General features: G+C 36.2%; 4 protein-coding genes and 1 long non-coding RNA gene across 5 annotated transcripts; 4 read left to right on the plus strand and 1 right to left on the minus strand.

Annotated features, from left to right (window-relative positions):
- Positions 1-5,256: 5,256 nt before the first annotated feature.
- LOC131433870 (uncharacterized) lies at positions 5,257-6,366 on the plus strand. The gene is made up of 3 exons (XM_058600477.1): positions 5,257-5,374; positions 5,431-6,292; positions 6,359-6,366. Exons 1-3 carry the CDS (start codon positions 5,342-5,344, stop codon positions 6,364-6,366), a joined length of 903 nt encoding a protein of 300 aa, XP_058456460.1. The 5' UTR covers positions 5,257-5,341.
- Positions 6,367-6,437: 71 nt separating this feature from the next.
- On the plus strand, positions 6,438-7,112 carry LOC131433677 (uncharacterized). Its single transcript, XR_009230289.1, has 3 exons — positions 6,438-6,612; positions 6,669-6,815; positions 6,880-7,112. It is a non-coding gene; the product is annotated as an uncharacterized LOC131433677 (long non-coding RNA).
- Positions 7,113-12,676: 5,564 nt separating this feature from the next.
- LOC131436484 (probable RNA-binding protein 18) lies at positions 12,677-14,113 on the plus strand. The gene is made up of 4 exons (XM_058605210.1): positions 12,677-12,834; positions 12,887-12,945; positions 13,037-13,157; positions 13,215-14,113. Exons 1-4 carry the CDS (start codon positions 12,826-12,828, stop codon positions 13,620-13,622), a joined length of 597 nt encoding a protein of 198 aa, XP_058461193.1. The 5' UTR covers positions 12,677-12,825; the 3' UTR covers positions 13,623-14,113.
- On the minus strand, positions 13,986-16,938 carry LOC131436486 (small ribosomal subunit protein mS25). Its single transcript, XM_058605211.1, has 4 exons — positions 16,544-16,938; positions 16,377-16,483; positions 16,233-16,320; positions 13,986-14,272 (listed from the first exon to the last, which is right to left on the minus strand). Exons 1-4 carry the CDS (start codon positions 16,678-16,680, stop codon positions 14,098-14,100), a joined length of 507 nt encoding a protein of 168 aa, XP_058461194.1. The 5' UTR covers positions 16,681-16,938; the 3' UTR covers positions 13,986-14,097.
- On the plus strand, positions 14,298-16,222 carry LOC131436483 (nucleosome assembly protein 1-like 1-B). Its single transcript, XM_058605209.1, has one exon. The coding sequence runs from the start codon at positions 15,217-15,219 to the stop codon at positions 16,162-16,164; it is 948 nt and encodes a 315-aa protein (XP_058461192.1). The 5' UTR covers positions 14,298-15,216; the 3' UTR covers positions 16,165-16,222.
- Positions 16,939-21,608: the final 4,670 nt, after the last annotated feature.

Here is a 21,608-nt window from a genome sequence, read left to right on the forward strand (position 1 = left end):
TATTCGATTTGGACATTTACTCTTCAACCGTAAAAATGGAATCGAAACAAGAGGACACGTTCGCCCTTATTCTGAATAACGACGTATTGATTTTTCGATCGAATGTGGTTCGATCGAATCATAGCTACCTTTGATTTTGCTAGCATTATGGGGAATACAAATGAAATACGAGGGAAAAAACGATACGACGTTATTCAAAATAAGGGCGGTTATGTCGATATTTTGCTCACACATCACTGAAATTCAGACTACTTGCACGTCAAGTCGTCGAAACTGTTGAATGTGAATCGGATTCTTTCGATCGAATGTAAAAATTTACATTCTGTATTTCAATCGAGTGATACTTTCGTATGGAAAATTTGATCGAGATACAGAATGCAAAATTTCGCATTCCATCGAATTACAGAATAAGGGTGTGAATCGGGGAGACATTAAAAGTCGAAGGACACAAAAACGTAGAAAAGAGTTGCCTGTCTATTGAAGCGGAGCCCCAAAAGTTTCGTCTACAATCATACATCGGTTATGACAGTCCACTTACAAGAAGGCCAAACTGTCCACTAACAAGAAGGTATTGATGCCAAATCATGACCATAAGCAGAACAAGTCGGCCAGTGTACGATAGCATAGGTCGTATATGAGAATGCTGCCGAAATACATTGCGTTTAGGCCATGTATTTCAAATTTAAATGCATGAAAACATTTCTGTTACGTAGTATCATAGTTAGCTCGACATGATTATGAAACGCTAATATAAAATGCACAAGCTTTAGCGATTTTATGCTGTAAATATTCATGTAGTGTTTCATAGTGTTTGCTTGACGAAGACATAACATAAATAACACTTAAAATTAATTCTGGAGCTCGGTAAAGTAAAATGCCGAGACAAATCATCAACACACAACTTTGCTGATTGCTCAGTAATCAATATTATGTTTTCCGAGATTCGTTGAGTAGATTTACTGGTTTTTCGACAAAGTGCATGTAATGTAACGTATATTGTTTGAATGTTTACAATTTAAAAGAACGAATTCTTTCATTTAATTTCAATTGCTGAAGGCTCAGTAATTCAGAAATTTCACTTCGTTGCTTTTGCCGAAGATTCAGTAAAGGTTATACAGAGTACTCGGCGGTGCAAATCTCGGCAATTATTTTGCCGAGATTCAGCGAAAAAAGTGTGTGGGTAAGAAAAAAAATTGGTACTGATTTCCTCAAAGTGCAACAATGAGTCAATTGCGCAGTCAATTCATCATTCATTCATTCAGCGACGAAGGAATTGCTCTGATTGTACTTTAGAATATATCGGATTGATAAAAAGCATAACTTTATGAAACAAATTAATAGCCTCATCTAGTTCCTGAAATGGAAGTTTTGAAATCATATTTTCATTTTTCTAAATAGAACCCAGTTAACTCGTTTGGAATTTGATTCGAAGTTCAGTATGATTTCTATATGTATTCTGATCAGAATCGGTTGTTGCATTAGATTCGGAATCCATTTAGAAATCATACTGAATTGCGAACCAAATTCCAGTCGAATTAACTGGGAAGTTTCTGAACAAAATAGCAACAATATTTAAATTCAACATATTTCATGACACTCAAATATATTTGGCGCGGTTCAAATAGAAGAAGCAGCACTTCAACAAAGAATGCCGAGAGAAGGTTTCTGAGTTCGAGACGCATCAAATCAAATAAAACATCAATCATAAGCGGCCCTTACACGAGCATTATTTTTGTCATTTTTAATGATGACTAAGTAATGATGTATTTCAAATTTGATTAGATTTGATTTCTAAATCTCGTCATTACTGCACCATTGCACGTTCATTAAAATAATATTATTATTTTGTAGTAATGACATTTTTAATGACTCGTGTAAGGGCCGCTATATGAGCTTAAATGTAGGGATCTACAAAATACATCATATTACCAAGATATCCAGCACCCTCTGGCGAGTATGCATCGAATATCGTACATATAACTAGGACACATCGCCATATCACACTTCGTGATATGGATATTAATTGTAGCTTTCTCTTCCAGTGATTGCTGAATGTACTTATATACTTTCCACATTGGCAGGATTGTTTCGGAAAAACAAAACATTCAATATCAAACTACATTACCAACGATTCTGACAACACTTTTGATACCACCCGGCAGTAATAATAATTTTAACAACTTGTACTTGCTTATGTCATTTTCAACTAATCATGAGCTGGTCCGAAACTGGTTCGGAAAGTGGATTAACAGTTGTCAGACCCTGTGCTAAGTTTTGCCTCAAAAGACTGAAACTGACAGTGAACCGAGCTCATCGAGGAGTCCTATACAAATGTCAACTCACGACGTTTTATTCGCAAAATGGTTCACAACCTTAGGAACACATTAGGATTTGATTCATTAGAAAGAAAATTTCGGTAAATGAAATGCAAATTTTTACCAGTACGATACACAAGTTATTGCAGAATTGCACTTTTATTTTTATCGTGAATGTATGGATAAAAATAAGAATTATAACTAATCGACTTGTAATGAATGCGGTTTTGTACGGAAATCTCCATGATTTATGAAAATTATTTTTTGTGATTCATCGTCATTTTTGTATAAAACTATTTCGTGGTCTAAAGCTTGTGCATACGTTCTGAGAATGAATCATGGAAGTCCATCATATTTCCTCGTTTTTGCATTTCGAAATTTATTTGATGTCAATAAATGCTACGGTATAGGACATCATAATGGCGGCCATGAAATTTTCTTCAATGCAAACTACACTTAACCTGTGTCATAAATGTACTTTAGAACCCTCAAATTTGCTCTGAGTGAAACTGTCATCCAATGGACACGCACACACACAAGACTAGATTTATAAATTTAACTGACAATAATGTTTTAAAGAAAATGTTTGAAAGCAATATCAAGAGTGTTTGCATTGTTTTATTCAAGTACATTTTTTATTTTTAGTCCAGTTGCTAGTGCATATTTAGTAGTGTTTTTTTTCTCTCTCTTTTGGCTCAGACCTATCGGTCCATAAAGCTAGTAGTGTTCTAGTTCTAGATGCATAATTTATGTCAGTTACCAATTTAAAATCTGGATTTTATAACAAGAAAAACTGGCAGCCCCAGCAGTGTTTTACTCGTGTTTCAAATATATAAAAAATATAACGGCATCGTTTCTGCTCTATTGTAGATCTTTCATATAGAACTTCTAGCTGCCGAATTTGCTCTTAGCCTAGGTAAAGGGTTTTACAGAAACTATGATACTACTTGTCAAAAAAGTACAGGTGTGTAATGTCAGAGACATAACTGGATATCGTGAATACGAATAAAACTGGCACTCTTTCTTTATACTTCCGAATATCAATTAGTTGATCGATTGTGTTAATTGTGCAAGTTTTACCCTTTTGCACTTCTAGAATTTGAAACGATACACCCTAACTACAGTACAGATTAGTTACATCAAACATTCAGACACACAAATATTACAAAATAACCAGTATAGTCTTTATGATAAAATATTGGTGGTTTTGGAAAGAACCTCTTATGAAGGCGTGCGTAAAGGGCCAAATTGTAAAATTTTCTAAGATATTAAACACTGATTGGGTATAAACGATTTTGAACACTGTTTCGAATTTAGAACTGTGAAAATTGCAAAAAAAAACTGATCATATTATCTTAGATTTACACTGCACTGCTAATTTTATTTTTGATTTACAAAGAAGTAATCTTTATAGTTCTTTAGGTAACATTTAAAGCCATTAGAAAGGCTGATTTTGCATAATGTTCCACATTGTTGTGCATTTCCCGTTGTATGCAAAAGGCCACCAACAGAATGATGTAATCGATCTTCTTCGAAGGGACACTGGCTCTGCGACCTGAGCGTTTGAGGTTTGGTACCACACAAAAGGTCTGCTTTCATTGACGACTGCTCCACCTGACGACTGAAGTCCAAATCAGAGTTGCGACCTGAGCGTTTGAGGTTTTTAACCACGCAGAAGGTGCGCTCTCCGAAGCTGCTAGTCCCACGACGTCTGCTTCCGTCCAACGCACAAGAAGAAATGATCGATTTTTTTTACCACGGTTCCCCTTTTATACGCAGTCAGTTGAAGATATGTGCCTGACTACCTCAAAATCGTCGTCCTTGCGCGAAAAAGCCAAGCAAAAGTTAAGAGTTTTTCGCGTTGTTTTCAAAGTTTGAGAAAACTTAATTTTTGAGTTGTTTGTGGTCATCTCACACTGTTCAAAATATTATCCTCAATTCCTAATCATATTTTTGATGAAATGGTGAAAGAATTATGTTGCTACCATTAATACAAGTCTAGATATTCACGATTAAGTTCTGCCCATTCTTCCATATGGCTAATTTTGAAAAGGCACCCCATAGTAAAGTAAGTCGTATTCACGACAAAAGATACTTATTATAGTTGTCATAAAACAGGTAGTGATTGAAAAATCAATTACAAAACTCCTATAAATTAGACCAAATTCAGCAGCTGCAAGTTTCATATGGGTGGTCTATAATGTAAATGAAACTGAAACTAGGGATGTCGTAATATCGATCGATCAATCGATTAATAACTCAGATAATCGAGTAATTTCTCATCGATTAGATTGAAACCAATATTCGAATATTAATCTAATCGAATAGTTTGAAAAATTCAATAACAATAATCGAATAGTTAATCGAGTAATCGAATAATAACCCAGATAATCGATTAAAATTTAATCGAATAATTTAAAAATTATACTCGATGATAGAATAATCGAGTAATTAAAAAAATCCGCAATCCTTAACTGAAACAAACGTATCCCCAGCAATCCGTTTCAGTTTTATTTATTCGACCAGTTCTACTGTCAAATTTAAAACTGGTATACATTGCCGTTCTATTTTTTCTATATTTGAAACACAGATAAAACGCTGCTGGGGCTGCCAGTTTATTTTGTTATAATTTCTAGATTTAAATTTTAAAGCTGACATAAATTATGCATCTAGAACTAGAACACTCCTAAATATGCCCTTATAATCAAAACCATTAGAACATATTCTGTAGTGTTCTAGTTCTAGATGCATAATTTATGCCAGTTACAAAATTTGAATCTGAATTTTATAACAAGATAAACTGGCAGCCCCAGCAGTGTTTTACTCGTGTTTCAAATATACAAAAAATAGAACGGCATCGTAGACCAGTTTTAAATTTGACAGAAGAACTGGTCGAATAAATAAAAGTTTATCAGTGATTTTTATGGTTTTGTTGTTAAAAGGACTGTATTTTGCGTATTTTCGACGCGTTCTGTTAATCGTTGGGTTTCGTTCGAGTACTCTGAAGAATATTCACAACAATCAACATGCCGACGACCATAGAAGATTTACCTGACGAAGTAACTTTCAAATTAAATTGTTAAGTGCAACTAAATTTTATTGAATTTTTACGCAGATGCTGGTGGAAATTTTCTCATTTTTGGAATTTGAAGATTGCCTTGCCGCAACAACTGTTTGCCGGCTCTGGTCCGGATTGGCTCTACGTTGGAATGAGCTACGAGTGGATCTGGAATACAATGTGGAAAACAAAAGCTTTCGCACTCTGTTAGCTAGTTCGAGACCATACCGACACTTTTCCTTTGATTGTAGCTGCCCTTGTGTAGATTGGGATGAGCCGGCTCAAATTTTGGCTAAATTTTCGTCAACGATTGAAATTTTGGAGATTTCTACCAATAATTCAAACAAGGAATTTCCTGAGTTTCTAGCAAAAATGACAACTTTGTGTACAAATCTGAAGCGTCTTGCAATTGAGTGGAACGAATCAGAGCCATCTGGACTCGAAATTAGTTTTCAACCACTGAATGATTTGAGCGATTTGTATTTGAGTCTCTGCGATGAAAGCTTATTAGAAATTGACTTCCGGAAAGTGACACCGAATATAACAAACTTGCACTTAAGAACCGATCTCAATTTCAAGCGAGCTCATCAAATTCTGCAGCATTTTAGCCCTCGATTGAAAGAGTTGAAGGTTTCGTTTTATGACGAGGATCGATTTAAAACTGTTTGTGAAATGAATTTCCCTCTGTTGAAAAAGTTGCATTTTTTGCACTGTAGTTCCGGTCAAGATCATGATTGGTCGCTCAATTTGTTCTCGAAGTTTTTCCGGCGATGTGCCAATTTGGAAGACGTTACCCTTCGAATATGTACCAACATGAAGGTGCTAGAAAGCATAGCACAGTTTTGTTGTAATCTGCAGAGCCTTTGCTTTGACATTCCCGAGTTACCCGAAGACTTTTTCCGGTGCCTTAGTGAAATGCGTTGTTTGAAGGTTCCTAATGACATATTTTTTGAAGGACTTCTAATTGTTTTCGTTTTTTTTCTAGTGCCTTAGAATTCATAATGCATCGATCCTCCCGATCGATGCTCCCGATTCAAAACACTCCATTCGTCCATTTAGTAAACTACAAACGCTTATGCTCTGTTATGTTCATATCGAAAATCCAACGAAACTTAATACATTTTATCCACTTTATGTCCCGCACTCATCACACTCGAACTTCTGTATTTAAGAAATGAAGAAGAAAGTCGAAAAGTTATTTTCTCCAATCTACTGATCAAACGATTGACCATACAGGAGGTTGGTTCCAAAATAAAATTGCTTTCTGTTTCGATACTAAACTTAATTTCACTTAGGGATATATGAAAGCGATTGAGCTATTTCATTTCGCCTCCCTTCCGCAATTGCGTGAGATGAGATTGGGTAATACTCTATTGCATGGTGATAACGGTCCATACGGCACTAGTCTCGACTCTATACGGATTTTAAAACTCGACGCTTACGTAAGTAGAATCCAGTTCATTCACAATCTATTTTCAATTTATAATCTCAATTCAATTCAAACAGTTCAACGTAACCGTGTTAAAACTCGTTCCCAATTTGATCCAGCTTCATCTTAAAGGTCCCCGTTCGGAGGAAACAATTCAAGCGGTAAGAAAACTACTACCGCATTGTGCAATTATTTTCAAGAAGAAATTGCGCATCGTAGAGAGCAAGCATTATCGTAAGGCCTGGTGAAATGAATCATAAAATTTGGACATGTTGAACGTGAAAAATGAATTACCTGAAGCTAATTCCGATCAGAGAGAAAAACATTTACTCATCGAAAACTATTTTTAACATTTCCTTTGGTTGAATTTGATCGAATTAACGACAATAAAATGATTGATTTTTCAGAATCGTACTTGATAGGCTTGAAAACCTTCTTCTAGGAGTGTTCTATTTCTAGAGGCATAATTTACGTCAGTTTCAAAATTCGAACCTGTGAATTATAGCAAACAAAAACTGGCAACCCCATCAGCGTTTTATGTACGATTCAGACGATCCTGCTTCTTCCGTCACCGTCACCGGAACGTCAGCCTCCGTCAAAATTAGTCAAACGAGTTTTCCCTTTGCGCATTCACACGATCCAGCAGAGATCCGGAACGTCAACGTCCGTCAACGGCAAGCTCCGTCAACATTTCTCCGAAAGAATATTTGACGGACTGTAATTATCGCACACATGCACGATTCATATGATTACGGTATTGAGCTGACGTTTGTTATGTATGTATTCGGTGTCAAGATCCCACTCTTAGGTAGCGCTTCGCCGTGGTCACGAGAGTTCGCTGCCTATCCCGGGGTTTCACGCACTTTACCCAAAATTGTGAGAAAACGGGGAAGAAAACAGAAATTCCAAGAACATACGATTCTAGATAATTAATTTTTCTATCGATTCGTATATAAATTGTGCCTGATAAACGTTTTTATCGAAAGATTTCGTGCGAGTTTTAAAAATTAAATGAATTTTTCCATATTCTTTCGCACGCACACAATGTCAAGGCATGCATTGGGGTGTGTAAAATGCCACATGCGGTAGACGCTAAGAACATTTCTTTTGTTTTCGTTGTCCGTTCTCTCTGCGTAAACGTTGAATATAGATGAGTAGAAAATGTAACTAAGTGTTACTACTTTGTAAAATAATTTCTATTCATGTTTCAGTAGAACCAGAAATCAGTAATGATTTTCATCGCTACTAGCTTTGACGCTTTGTTGAAAACGTAGCACATCCCTACATATGCGAGTTGTTTATAGGGAAAAAAAGAAAACAAAATGTTTAACAAAACTCGCACGAAATCTCGCGAAAGAAAAGCTTTCTAGCTGGTATTTTTCGCCAAATGCATAGTAAGATCATTTACCTACAATCGTATGTTTTTGATTTTTTGTGAATCGGACTAGTATTGGAGAAATTTGCAATTTTGCGTGAAATTTCGGCGACAAAGCAAGAGGAAGCAGTGAGTTGTCTCGCTTCGACCTGACCACGGCGAAGCGCTACCTACCTACGCTTTTTTTCTAAGAGGGATCCCACTTTAAGTGGAGTGTTTATGAATCAAAAGAGCATCGAGTGAACATCACTAGCCGTAGACGCTCATTGAAACGTGTACTGACCGAAAGTCAAAGGTTCCAGGTACCGTCTCACGGGTACAAGTTAAGAAGTAGAAAAAAAACCATTTCAAAAAATCTAACTAAAAATTTCACTCTGGACGAATTACCTTGATTGGGTAAAAATTATCCAACATGCAGCACCTTTTCGGTCAGTGTGCAGCCCTACGCGATCGCATCACATCCGATCTACTGTATCGATCTCTCAGTTAGAACCAGGGATGTCAGGTTCACAGATTAATCTGTGTTTCACAGATTTTGAATTTTCTGCACAGATTTTTAAAATGACACAGATTTCTGAAAATGATCACAGATTCTTGAATAAATCACAGATTTTCACAGATTTTGTCGATCGAGCACAGTTTAGCACCAAAAAGTACAGAGTGGTTGAGGAAAAAGGTACAGAGCGTGTTGGTAGTGAGACCTTTTTTTTGCTCACCAAATTGATTATGAACTGCTATTGTGGTACGGAAAACAGTCACAGATTTTCACAGACAGATATTGGGTTTGACCACAGATTTTTGAAAAAATGACCTGGCATCCCTGAATAAAACTAGAACGGCTTGCTGGAGATACGTTTGTTTCAGTTTCTGCTCTATTATAGATCTTCCATATAGAACTTCTAGCTGCTGAATTTGCTCTTAGGCATTCGAATTGTTACTTGGGAGATGCATATGTTCTTAAAACATTAGAATTACTTCAAGCTATTTGTTTACTCATAGAAGACAAACACGAGAAAAGGTCCTAAGTACAAATGACAGTTTCTCTTTGTTTACTTTCTCTTTTGAGTATTGCGGTCCGATCAGCAATCTTTCCATTTAACACTTCACATAGGATAATAGCAAAAACTATCAACTTTCGTTATGCACTGTAGAATTTGTTGGAAATTACTGGAATTTGACGTCTTAATTGAAAGAGAAAGTAAACCAAGAGAAACTGTCATTTGCACTTGGGACCTTTTCTAATGTTCATCGAGCATAGGTTGAAAATAAGTTTATATCACTATGCCCATTTGCTACCAACATATATCGCTGGAAGGTAATTTCTTGTGGACTATATGTATGTGTGTGTGTAACAAGGCTGGCAATAATCAACTCCGTACTTCATCATCACTGAGTTCAGGTCACCTGCAAATCCAGAGCATCACTGAGCGAGTTGAGTAACTGGTAACCATTTGTGTAGAGAAAACATCGTCTCAACATCGTAGTGTCAAACAATCAGCAGATGAGCGCTGAGTGCACATCAAATATTAGGAACCACAGAGAGACGATTTGTGAGTTGTGATTTGATCTGTTTGTACATCAACAAATCGAATCAGATTCTTATGACACTGTCTCGTTTGTATTCCCCATCCACCTGAGTTACCATTGGCGGCCAACGTTCGAATCGATGCCATTTCTATCCAATTCTCAACACATGTCCTCGTATGCTGGAAAATACATTCGGTTCAGTAGCCAGTTGTGTTTAGCTCGAGACATGAAGTTCTATCGTTTATGGTATACATTACGCTTTTGTTTTCGTACATTAATGCTCGTGCTCGTTTCGAGTACCAGCAAAAATAAAACCGAAAATCTGGGTTGTGTTGGAAGCTCTCTGGTTTGAGCAGACATTCACCGGTGTAGCTCGGTACTCAGTACTCACTTTTTAAAACTAGGAATGAAAATTAGATGCTATAAAATCAAAACTGAGAACCATAATTTGATGCCAGCGGTGCTCTGTATAGGTGATTGTGTTTGTTTAGATCAGCAATGAGTTTCATCTTTACCATCATTTTACGGAATGCATCGTAAATCATGAGGTGAGCTGATGAATAGAAAAAAAAGAGCCTCATGAGCGAGTTTTTGCCACCCTTGGTGTGTAACAAAAATATGCACTAGATTGTCTCGGAGATGGCAAGACCGATTTTCCCAATCTTAGAATCAAATGAAAGGTCTCTTGATCCCATAGCCTGCTATTGAATTTCATCTGGATCCGAAGCAAAATGAATTAAAAAAGTGCACTCGATTTTCTCAGGCCCAACCAATTTTCACAAGTTTAGGTAAAATGAAAGGCCTTACTGGTTTAGGTCCCCATATAATCATGTCGAATTTCCTCCGGTTCCGGAATTACTTTAGGTTAATAAGTAATGAAATTCCATTTTCAAGAGCGTGTTTTTTACATCACACTAAAAATCGAGTAAAATACATTCAATTACCCGAATAATACTTCAATTGTACAGGTCTGGTTAGTTAATGAACAAATACGTTTCTGGTTCCGGAAGTACCGGAAAAGTGCTCGTGTGCTTCAAACCGAAAATCACTACAATTTCTTAGAAACGGCAAACTCAGATTTGAATGAAAATTATATAATGTTTCCATAAATTGATATAGAATGTGATCCAAATCCACTTCCGGTTCCGGAAATACAGAAATACAAACTTTTTTGATCTTATTCAATATTCAAAGAAAATCTTTTTAAAGAATCTCTGAGTAATATTTATGAAAACATGAGTAATATTAGAAAGGCATTAGCACACCACTAGGAGGAATTAAACAGTGTTTGCCTTTCTCATATAGAAAGGTTATGCAATCACTGTGAAAGCCGACTTTTGAACCGAGGTCCGGAGGGCCGAGTGTCATATACCATTCGACTCAATTCGTCGAGTAGTCGAGTCGACGTTTGACTTCCGGTTCCGAAGTTATGGGGTAAAATGTGCAAAAATTGTGAAAATAAGTGCACCAACTTTTTACGAAGATGTCTAAGCCGATTTTCACAAACTTAGATTCAAATGAAAGCTGTTTAAGTCCTATGCTAAATTCCTGAATTTCATTTGGATCTGACTTCCGGTTCGGAGTAGTAGATGGCGCGACCGATTTTCACAAATTTAGGCTCAAATAAAAGGTCCTGTGGTCCCATGCAGATTACTGAATTTCATCCAGATCCAACCTCCGGATCCAGAAATATAGGGTAAAGTGTGTTAAAAATTTTATACCATCACTGAAAAGGGCAAAAAATGTAACAATATTTCTAAATCGACTTGAAGTCTTCTTCAATTTATAGTTTTTGTCAGTAGATGGCCAAACAAACAAATTTAGGTTATTTTCTCAAGAATCGACGAAAATTAATTTGAAGAATACCGCAGTATTATATATGATAGTATGACTGATATGAGAAAGGCATCATTACACCACTAGGTGGATTGAAACATTTATTTTTCAATTTTTACAGACTGCAACTGATATTTATTTATTTTCTCTTAGATCTGTGTTGGCAATGAAACGTAGCCAAAAGCCTTGGTATTGCATTCCGTTCGTAGAATTTGACATTTTGTGTAAACAGACTTCGCAGTCGATTATTCGGGTAACAGAAGTATTTTGGTCCACTTTAGGATTGATTTTATTTTGGTCCATTTTGTAAAAATATCCACCAAATTTTGTAATATCTTCGAAAAAACCTTCCGCAATAGGTAATATAATGTGATTAGCTTCAAATTGATGCAACATGGGTTACTTAACAACCCGATAAAATCGTTAAAGTTTATGTTAGGTGGGCCACAATGTCTCTGTTACCCTTGCGTTGATACGATCATACTGACACTAAAAATCATTCCAAAATCGGAACTCGAGCATACGACAACTGGTTTGTAAGACCAGTGCCCTATGCATTGAAACGCAAACGCTATTTTTTTCATTCGTTTCTTTGCAAAATACTGGAATTTGCCGAACCATTCGTTAGATGATTCCATTTTGTTTACAGAACTGTTCGGTAGTTGTTGGGCAGTTCAACTAAAATTTTATTACTGAACGATCCGAAATCAATTCAATCACCGAAAATGATGAAAATTTTGTAAAATATTACACTTTTTAAAATTTTAATTGAAAAATTCTTTTTTTTTAAGAAAATCTATATAAATTTCGCCCTAGTGTAAAATAAGTGTTCAGGCGATTACCTGTCATTACATTTGGCATCACTGCCAACGTTGCCAGGTATACCGATTTATCGGTATTTATACAGATATTTGACCTCTATACCGCAATACAGATATGTACTCCCAAAATGCAGATAATTCACGGATCGTACAGATAAATACCGATTTTCATTGATAGCATGGATAGACTTTTTTTTTCTCACCAAAATGAGCTTTGGTGACATTTCCGTGATGACGAGATTCTGATACCGATATGGAACAGATAGATTTTTGCGCCGAATACCGATTTTTGGAAAAATGACCTGGCAACGCTGATCTCTGCGGTTATGAAACACTGAAACGTCAGATTCATCAACAAAAATTTGTAAACCATCGGAAAAAATCAATTTTTACACTGGAATAGCAGCTTTAGGCTCGAAATTATTATTACTTCAAGTTAGTCTGGTCCATTAAAACAAGTCGTTATGAGTGAGGTAAGTGATATAAAAAATTCTTATTAAACGTAAACAACACTGTGTTGAACAGCTTTCAGTGCAAGACGACCGAAGACTTTGGATAGGTAATCTGGACAGTCGAGTAACTGAGTAAGTTGATATTTTTTTGTTCAATAGTTGATATATAAATTATTCAGGATACAAGCAATCTTTAACCATTCCTTCTCTTTTCCAACTATCGGTATCAACTATTGAAAATTGCGCAAAAATGCGGGAAAATTGATAAGTTCGACATGTTGTTTCATCGTTCTGGGCCAATGGCCGGATACCCCCGAGGCTACGCTTTCGTGACATATGAAAGGGTATCTCAAACAACTTCAGTTATTCAAATTAGATTCCTGACAGTATTTCTATTACAGCAAAAAGACTCCGAAGCGGCATTAGAAATATTAAACGGCAAGTTGGTCGGGGACAAACACATGGTCGTTCGGTGGGCCAAAAATGTGAACCGCGATGAAATGGAGAAAACAAAGCCAAAACTACAGATACCTGCTCTAGCTGGGGGATCCAAAGCCGGCCCCAGCGGTCCGGTTAGTCAGCAGACCAAAATTCAAGCCCTGGAGGCCAAACTTAAGCTGATGGAAAGTCGATCGGATGATCTGATAATCAACAAAAGTATTACCAATGAAAAAGCGATTATCGAGAAGTATCAGTTCAACAAAACTCAGCCTCACCATCAGCAGCATCGGATGGATTCTTCCAAGATGAAACGCAACATGAATCGTGGGGGGAGAAATGGTCCGTACAAGTCTAGTAGGTTTAAATAGAGGGGCAAGGATCCAGTTTTCGTACGCTTAGCTAGCATAAATGTAGGGCATCTTTCGATTCTATTTCACTGCATGTTTGTCAATCTCATGAAGGGGTAATCGTACCCTTACTCATCTCAAATGCACCATTTTGGTGTCATGTGTTGAAGGAAAAACTCATTGGAGACCTGCTATCTCAGTCGTTCAACGCTTTGGAACAAAGAATACGATGAAAATTCACATCGAGTTTTTACGTCGTCTGTATTGGAAAATATTGGCACTGAATACATCGCAATCCGTTGACTGTATACCGAGTAATCAGCAAAGTTATGTGATGGTTCGACTAATGAGATGACCGGTCGTACAATTACCCTATTTTAAAAATTTCTATACGCATCTATCAGCAGTTTATTAGTGAATGATTTTTTTTACAATATATATATTTAAACTACTGACTAATTTACTAATTTTAAGGTTAATAAACTAGAACATTGTTCTAATCCTTCATTTGATATATATACTTTCCGCGCATATGTTTTGGTACCGGAACAACACCGGGACAGGGTAACTGACCGGGGATCTCACAGATGCAATGTTTCATACAGCCTACGCCGAAGTTTGCAGGATTGTCCTGTTTTTGGGCCAACTTTGATTCTGCTTCGAGAGTTTCACTAGGAAAAAAAAATGAGACTTGTTAGTTTTTTCGATGGCACTAATTGAAACACTGGCCCTTATTACCGGTATCACTACACGGTGAAAACCAAGTGAAATGATTGTGACCCTTATTATCGGTATCACTTCACGGTGAAAATCGAGTGAAGTGAATTTAGGTCCTTAGTACGGAAGTCGCTTCAAAGATAGAAGTAATTATTTGTATGAACTTGATGTCATTATGAACATCACGCCATCAACATTTCGTTGAAAAAATGAGTTTTTTCCACTACAGTGATCACGTCACTATGCGTGATACTGGTAATAGGAAAAATCAAGTGAAGTGACATGTAAGTGAAGTGAATGTGAAAGTGGAAGTGAGAACGGTAATAAGGGCCACTGAATACTCAAAGACAGGATACATTGTTACAATAATAAGAAAGCTAATTTTCATTCTACATAAGAACCAGATTATCGCTTTCCTAAGTTGGAAGCAAGTTTAGAAGCATTGGGTAGGTCGTTATTTTGGTTGAAAAGACACTGACAGATACAATTTCTTCCAAACGGACTTTTCTTGCATAGAATAGTTCGATAGTGCTACGATAAAAGGGTCTAACTGCAAATTACATGTTTCTCTTTATTTACTATTTCCTTTGCGATTTACCGGAGTGATTTTTTATTTGACGCTTTACTCTTTGCAAAATTTTCAAGTTAAAACCACAAGCTTTCGATTTATATTGGAAACTTTCGAGAAAATACTGTAATGACTCCGTAATAATCAAAAGAGAAAGTAAACAAAGAGAGATTCTTATTTGGAGTTAGGCCCTTTTGAGTTCTATCGAGTTTTTTCACATCAAGTCACTCAAATTTCTCAGGTTAAAAAAAACCAAGCAACCATTGATCAGGAAGATAAAATTGCCATTCGGTGAAAAAAAGAAATCGCAGAACAAGCGTAAGTATCAGAATGCTCTCCGATAGGGAAGAACAGCTACTGCAACAAATTTCCAATCTGGACATCCGGATTCAGCAAATGAAGAAAATAGAAGAATTCCCGGAAAATGTTCGCAATAGGTTGCAAGCACTGAAGAAACTGCAGTTGGAAATCCTGGATCAAGAAGCCGATTTTCACCAAAAAGTTTTCTCGCTGGAAGTGGAGTACCAGGAACGGTACGCCAAAATGAACGAAACCCGGCGTCAGATCGTTACCGGATCGCCACTCGTTTCCTCTACCGATCGGGTTGCGACGGATGATGCAGCAGATCAGATCGCCGGTATTCCGGAGTTCTGGTTGAACGTTTTCAAAATGACACCGGTACTGCAAACCATGATCCGTGAAGCAGACGAAGAACCGTTGAAAAAGTTGATCGACGTACGATCGGTGGTTAGAAATGAACCGCAGCCAAGCTTTGAGTTGATCTTCGAATTCGAACCTAACGATTTCTTCAATGATCGTCTACTGAAGAAAAAATATCTTATGACATGCATTCCTAATACTGAGAAGCCATTCTCTTACAATGGGTTTGAGATTCACGATACTGTGGGACATGCTATCGATTGGAAGGACGGAGTAAATCTGACCAAGTTGACAATGACCGACGAAAGTGGTCGAAAGCACGAGGTAACCACAAACAGTTTTTTCAATTTTTTCGATCCGAAGAAATTCTTCGAAACAGACTCGCTGTTGAGTATACAGTTTTTGGAAACGGATTTTGAAATAGGATACTACATCAAGGAGCAGGTTATTCCGAGAGCAGTGTACTTTTTCACAGGAGAAGCTGACAATGATTTGGACAGCGATTCGGATTCGTTTGATGATGCTAGCCTCGGTGGAGCTTGTAAACCAGTGCCGGACAAGGAAGCAACCGAAAAGCTCACCAACAGCAAGGAAGACATTGCGGAGCATGATAATTGATAATGTAATAATATTACTTTTGTTTGTAAAAATAAAATGACTAAGCTTGAGTAAGAAATGTTACTTACAGTGATTTTCCTACTACACGAATCAGATGTTGCATTATCTCATTTCGATCTTTACTGTCGATGTCAATCAGCATTTGCTTACCATTATCTAAGGCAAGTATAATTATTACAAGGGTTAAAAGCAGTTACATAAAAGTTACCAACCGAAATAACATCGAATAAAGGGAGATGGAGTCATGTTTTTGAACGTTACAACCTGCACCTCTGGATTTTTGTACTGTATCTGGGGAATGTTCCAGAATACGAAATCTCTGCAAGAAAATGATGTAATGATAAGTATAGAGAGTTTTCGAGTCTTTTAACTAATTCACCTGGCGCCCTCATGATGACTACCGTAAGTATTGTAATTTACACTAAAGATCTTAATTTTTTCTTTCAGTGCTAACCGGCCAGCACTCAGATACTGAATAGATCTTCTAACCGGCGCCTTTCCTTTCATAAACGGCATGATGTAGAAGAAATACACACAGAAATACTGTGGAACTAAAAAAACTTCCTAAATTTCCTGTTTTTAAAATACTGCGAGAAAATTTCTCAAGCACACGTTGTTTACTTTTCAAAACATGTTAGTTCAACCAGGGATGCCAATTATCAGGTAATTTTTACAAAAATCAGTGATCAAACCTTGGGTGCCTATTACCAGAGTAGCGATAGCTCCACAAACGAATTTCCAGACATGACAGTCACGATCTTTTTTTGGCGCACATCTACGGTCCTCCGTGAAACTGGCACCAATTGTGAAAAATTGGTTTCACTGCTGAGTTCCCATCATACATTCATAATGCAAATGTCAAACCGTGAGAACCCTTTCGATTCGGTAGCTCATTTGTATATATTGAGATTTTATGGCACACTTTGGTTGAAATGATAACAATTCAATTAATCTCGCGCTCCACCCAGCGGTGAGTGCGGTCATTTCAGAAGGTACCGGGAACGAACCACATTTTTCAAAAATATTTATAAGCACATACATGTCTTTATTATTTATCTTTGATAGCTCTTCGTTTGGAATGACAGTTCCAAACGAGCAAGCGACCTGTCAATTACAATGTAAAGCCTAGGGCAGGACCAGACAACTGGCTTCTTTTTCCAGAAAAATATTCTCTTTGCAGTTGAAAACTGGAAAATACTTCCAGCGACAATCATTATTATCACGTTCGACGTGGAATATATGATCACAGACTAACAGACAGGACACTCAAATTAGATTCTTCAATCATTTTAACGGTCATTTCGAATATTCCTTTATTTGGGACAGTACTCACATGTGTCATGATGGCGCCACGTTACCCTATCAAAAACAGCCTGTCTGTCATCTATACTGTGTTTATTTTTTTCATTTACCAACAGAGTTGCCATTCATGCAGAATTACCTGTAATGTATTGATTTGTATACGTCCATGCGAATTTCATGCAGGATACAGATTTAATACATATTGCCAAAACTATATACAGAATTATGCCTACTTCTCATCCTCCAACCCAATACAAAATCGAACCCGTTTTGTTACAATATTTACTTGCTTCTGGTCTGCCGCCACTTAATTTCGGGTGAAAACTACCAACACAATAAAAAATAGTCTAGATGAACAACGTTGAGTCAAATAAATGGTTACCTTCCAACATCGCGAAAAAGTTAAATATATTATCAACCTAATCCAATAATTTATTGTGACGATTCATTTTCAAAAATTTTGATGAAATCAGGCATCCCTGTAAGCAGCTGATCGGTGTTGACAAACGAGGGGAAACCAACTAGTAAAAAAACTTTTACGTAACACAAGGGGTGTACCGATAGTAAATAGTTCGCGCAGTACAATATAGGTGGAACTAGTGCATCACGAAAAATTATTTTTATAAGAATTTACGCATACTGTCATGTCTGTTAGTCTGTGATATGATGTCGCAATGCGCACTAGTAGCGACGTCATGAATTGGCCAATGAACGTGATATAAACGATGATCGCTGAATATTACGTTTTTCAGATCTCAACTGCAGCGACAATTAGTTTTTTTTTACCGTCACCGCTAACCTCAATCAGGCGAACACATTTTGACAGTTTGCAGTACTGTTTGTAAACAGACTTTTTTTTTGTTTGTCTGTTGACACACGGATGAGAATGTTCACGATCCATATCGCCTAAACAGAGCTTCAAAACATTTGTGAACGACTCAATACGGTTCGTTTTAGAGATTTATTAAATGAAAGTGGCTAGTTGTGAAGTGTAAAGATGATTGTTTGAGATGTGTTCCTCGATTTTGTTTAAGTTTGTTTGTAAACAGTACCGCTGAATTGATGAATTTTTGTTCATTTGTGACGTCATGATAAAAAATCTAATATGCCTCTTTTTATTCCGGTTGCTCCCTGTTATAAATACACTGATAAAAATTGGCACGATCGATTTATATGTAAATAGCACTTCAATTTACTATGCTTTTTCATTTCAATACGTAATCAAAGCGATTTGTTTTGAGATTTCATGTGCAAAGTCACTAAGTTGCAAGATTAGATTATTTTTCACTTAGCTTCGATGTGTTTTTCTTTTGGATTTTATGTGTTTTGCTATTAAATCGAACTACATGTGTTAAACCGACGACACGACCAGGCACTCCGAAGAAAAATTCTCATAAAAGTGGTCCGTTGACGATTTACCGCCAGTTACCACAAATATAGCGACCCCTTGATCATGATAGAATAAATTTTTCTCGAGCAACACTGTTTCAGTTGCTACGAACTAGTTTCCATAGGAGCCCCATAATAAATAAATAAAGGTTGATAAAGTTGAGGAGTACTTCCATCAATTTTCAATTTTGTGCCCACTTCAGCTTAAGAATGTGGATCAACAGAATGCTACTGCCATTATCAGCTCCAAATATGATAAAGGTGAGTTTAAATTCTATTTGAGTGTTTTGTGAGCTATGTATATATTCTTTTTTTTTCATGAAAACATGCCATCATAACGTCCCAAACAGTATCCTGAGTAACCTTTGTATGTATTTAATCTTTTATCAATTAATTAAAACACAATTCTTTTTTATATCATTTGTGTTGACCCGGTTTTATATGCATTTCTATTTCTTGCAGTGCTCCTGAAGCTGGATATGGAAAATTAATTCAAATGCAAAGCATGTTGACATGCATCGTAGCTCAAAAACAAATGTTGAGATGTTACCAGCAAAATGATCATACTGGTGAAATAGTCGATCCTTGAGTATTTGAATGGAAAAACAATAAAAATGAAACCGAATGCGATATCGGTGATAAACGGAAGATTGATCCTGCTGAAGGATTTAGATTCGGGGACCTATAATGGTATTCATTACAACAAAGGGAATATTATTGCAAGAAGAAAATTGTGAATTAAATACAAATATAACAATTGCCATTCGACGCCAATGCCTATACTTTAGCCACTTTTGGAGCTGATGTGATCAATAGTATGGAGTTCACCGTTGAAGGAAGGAAGTGTTACACAAGAAAAATAGTACATAAACAGAAATCGAGAAGTGTATAAATTGAAAGCTTCCGTATGCACAAGAGAAATTAACAATTGTCTTTTAAGAAATTCGAATTCATACGATGCATTTTTCGGCCTAAAGAACATGTTCCTCCTTCAATTGTATTCTTCTGACAATAATTACAATATACGGATTATATACCAATAAATTGTCTTAATGTATTATTTGTGTAAATATGTCAAGTATAATTTAGAAGTTCTAACATTCATCACCATCCTACTATTTTCTCAGCTCAGAAGTAGTTCAAATTGTCTCTGTCTCATCTTACGCCCGTTGATCGTCGCTTTCAAAAAGAAATTTTACTCACATTGAAAGCTTCAATCTCCTGTGTGTGTGGCTTATGGAAACTTTGCAAAGGATTTTCAATGGACTGACAGTAAATATATATATATATATATATATATATATATATATATATATATATATATATATATATATATATATATATATATATATATATATATATATATATATATATATATATATATATATATATATATATATATATATATATATATATATATATATATATATATTAGAGATGGTCGGGTATAGAAATTCTTATACCCGAACCCGACCCGTACCCGAGTGATCAGCAAAAAAAATTACCCGTACCCGACCCGTACCCGATTAAAAATTTAAAAAATTACCCGTACCCGACCCGTACCCGATCAATAATGAAAAAAAAATACCCGTACCCGATAAAAAATAGAAAATTTTACCCTTACCCGACCCGTACCCGATTAAAAATTACCTGTACCCGTACCCGATCCGAATGAGTAGTACAAAGTTTACCAAAATTCAGGATGGAAAAAATAAAGTGTTTTAGATAGCGAGCTAGATAGAGCGTATCAGGCTCTAGTTTGTAAGTAAAATACATTAAAATGCTTGTTTACATTTAAACATATAAATACACTGTGAAGCATGAATAGATTTCCAATGTCTTTGGTACTTTATACTCATTTACAAATGTCAACAAAAGGGAGTAATATCTACTTCGAGAAGCATATTTATCCAAAATGTCGTAATACCCGTTGTATTCAATTTTGGGTAGGTATGGTTTTTACGAAACAGTGCGACTTTTGATCCAATTCTTTAGAACCACAAGTAAGCGTGCTCATTATCTTAACACACAAATAAAAATTCACATTAGAATCACTTGAAAAATCACGAACATCCCCTAAAATTAATAGAGTATCATCGGTTCGTTTACGTGAATTGACCAAACATCAAATAATTCACGTGTATTCCCGGTGTGAAAAATTCAATTTTGAAAATGGTGAACTGTGAGTCCTTCAAGTGTAAGTAGTTTGAACATTTGTGAGAAATTTTGTTTGGTTACTTTTTTTTTACTACAAAGCAAAATGAATTATGATTTTGATTTAAATTAATCTGTCAAATATGCCCGTTTTGTAAGCCTCACAAACCCACACCAACGATGTTAACGGGCTGGTGGTTTTTACAGCCATTGAACTTCTGTTCCACCTCCTTTGGAACCCTCAACGAGTGAACACGGTGATAATTTGAGCATTTCGCGTGAAAAGATTTTCACCCGTACTTTTGCGACTGTCACGCATCGAGATTTTCAGTGAAAAGAAACGTTAATTAACTCGACGTCAACATTTCAAAAGGGCCTAAAAACAATTGACAGATTTTCTTTGTTTACTTTCTCTTTCGACTACATCTGCGTTATTATACAAACGTTCGTTACATATTTGGTAATGTTGGAAACATGGAGATATTATCTTTCATTCTACACGAATACTTTGTAGGTACACGTGAAAATTAAAGAGATATTCACAAAAGAGAAAGTAAACAAAGAGAAACTCTCATTGGTTTATGTGCCCTTATGAAATG

This window comes from Malaya genurostris, chromosome 3 (assembly GCF_030247185.1).
Source record: "Malaya genurostris strain Urasoe2022 chromosome 3, Malgen_1.1, whole genome shotgun sequence".
Taxonomy (NCBI): Eukaryota; Metazoa; Arthropoda; class Insecta; order Diptera; family Culicidae; genus Malaya; species Malaya genurostris.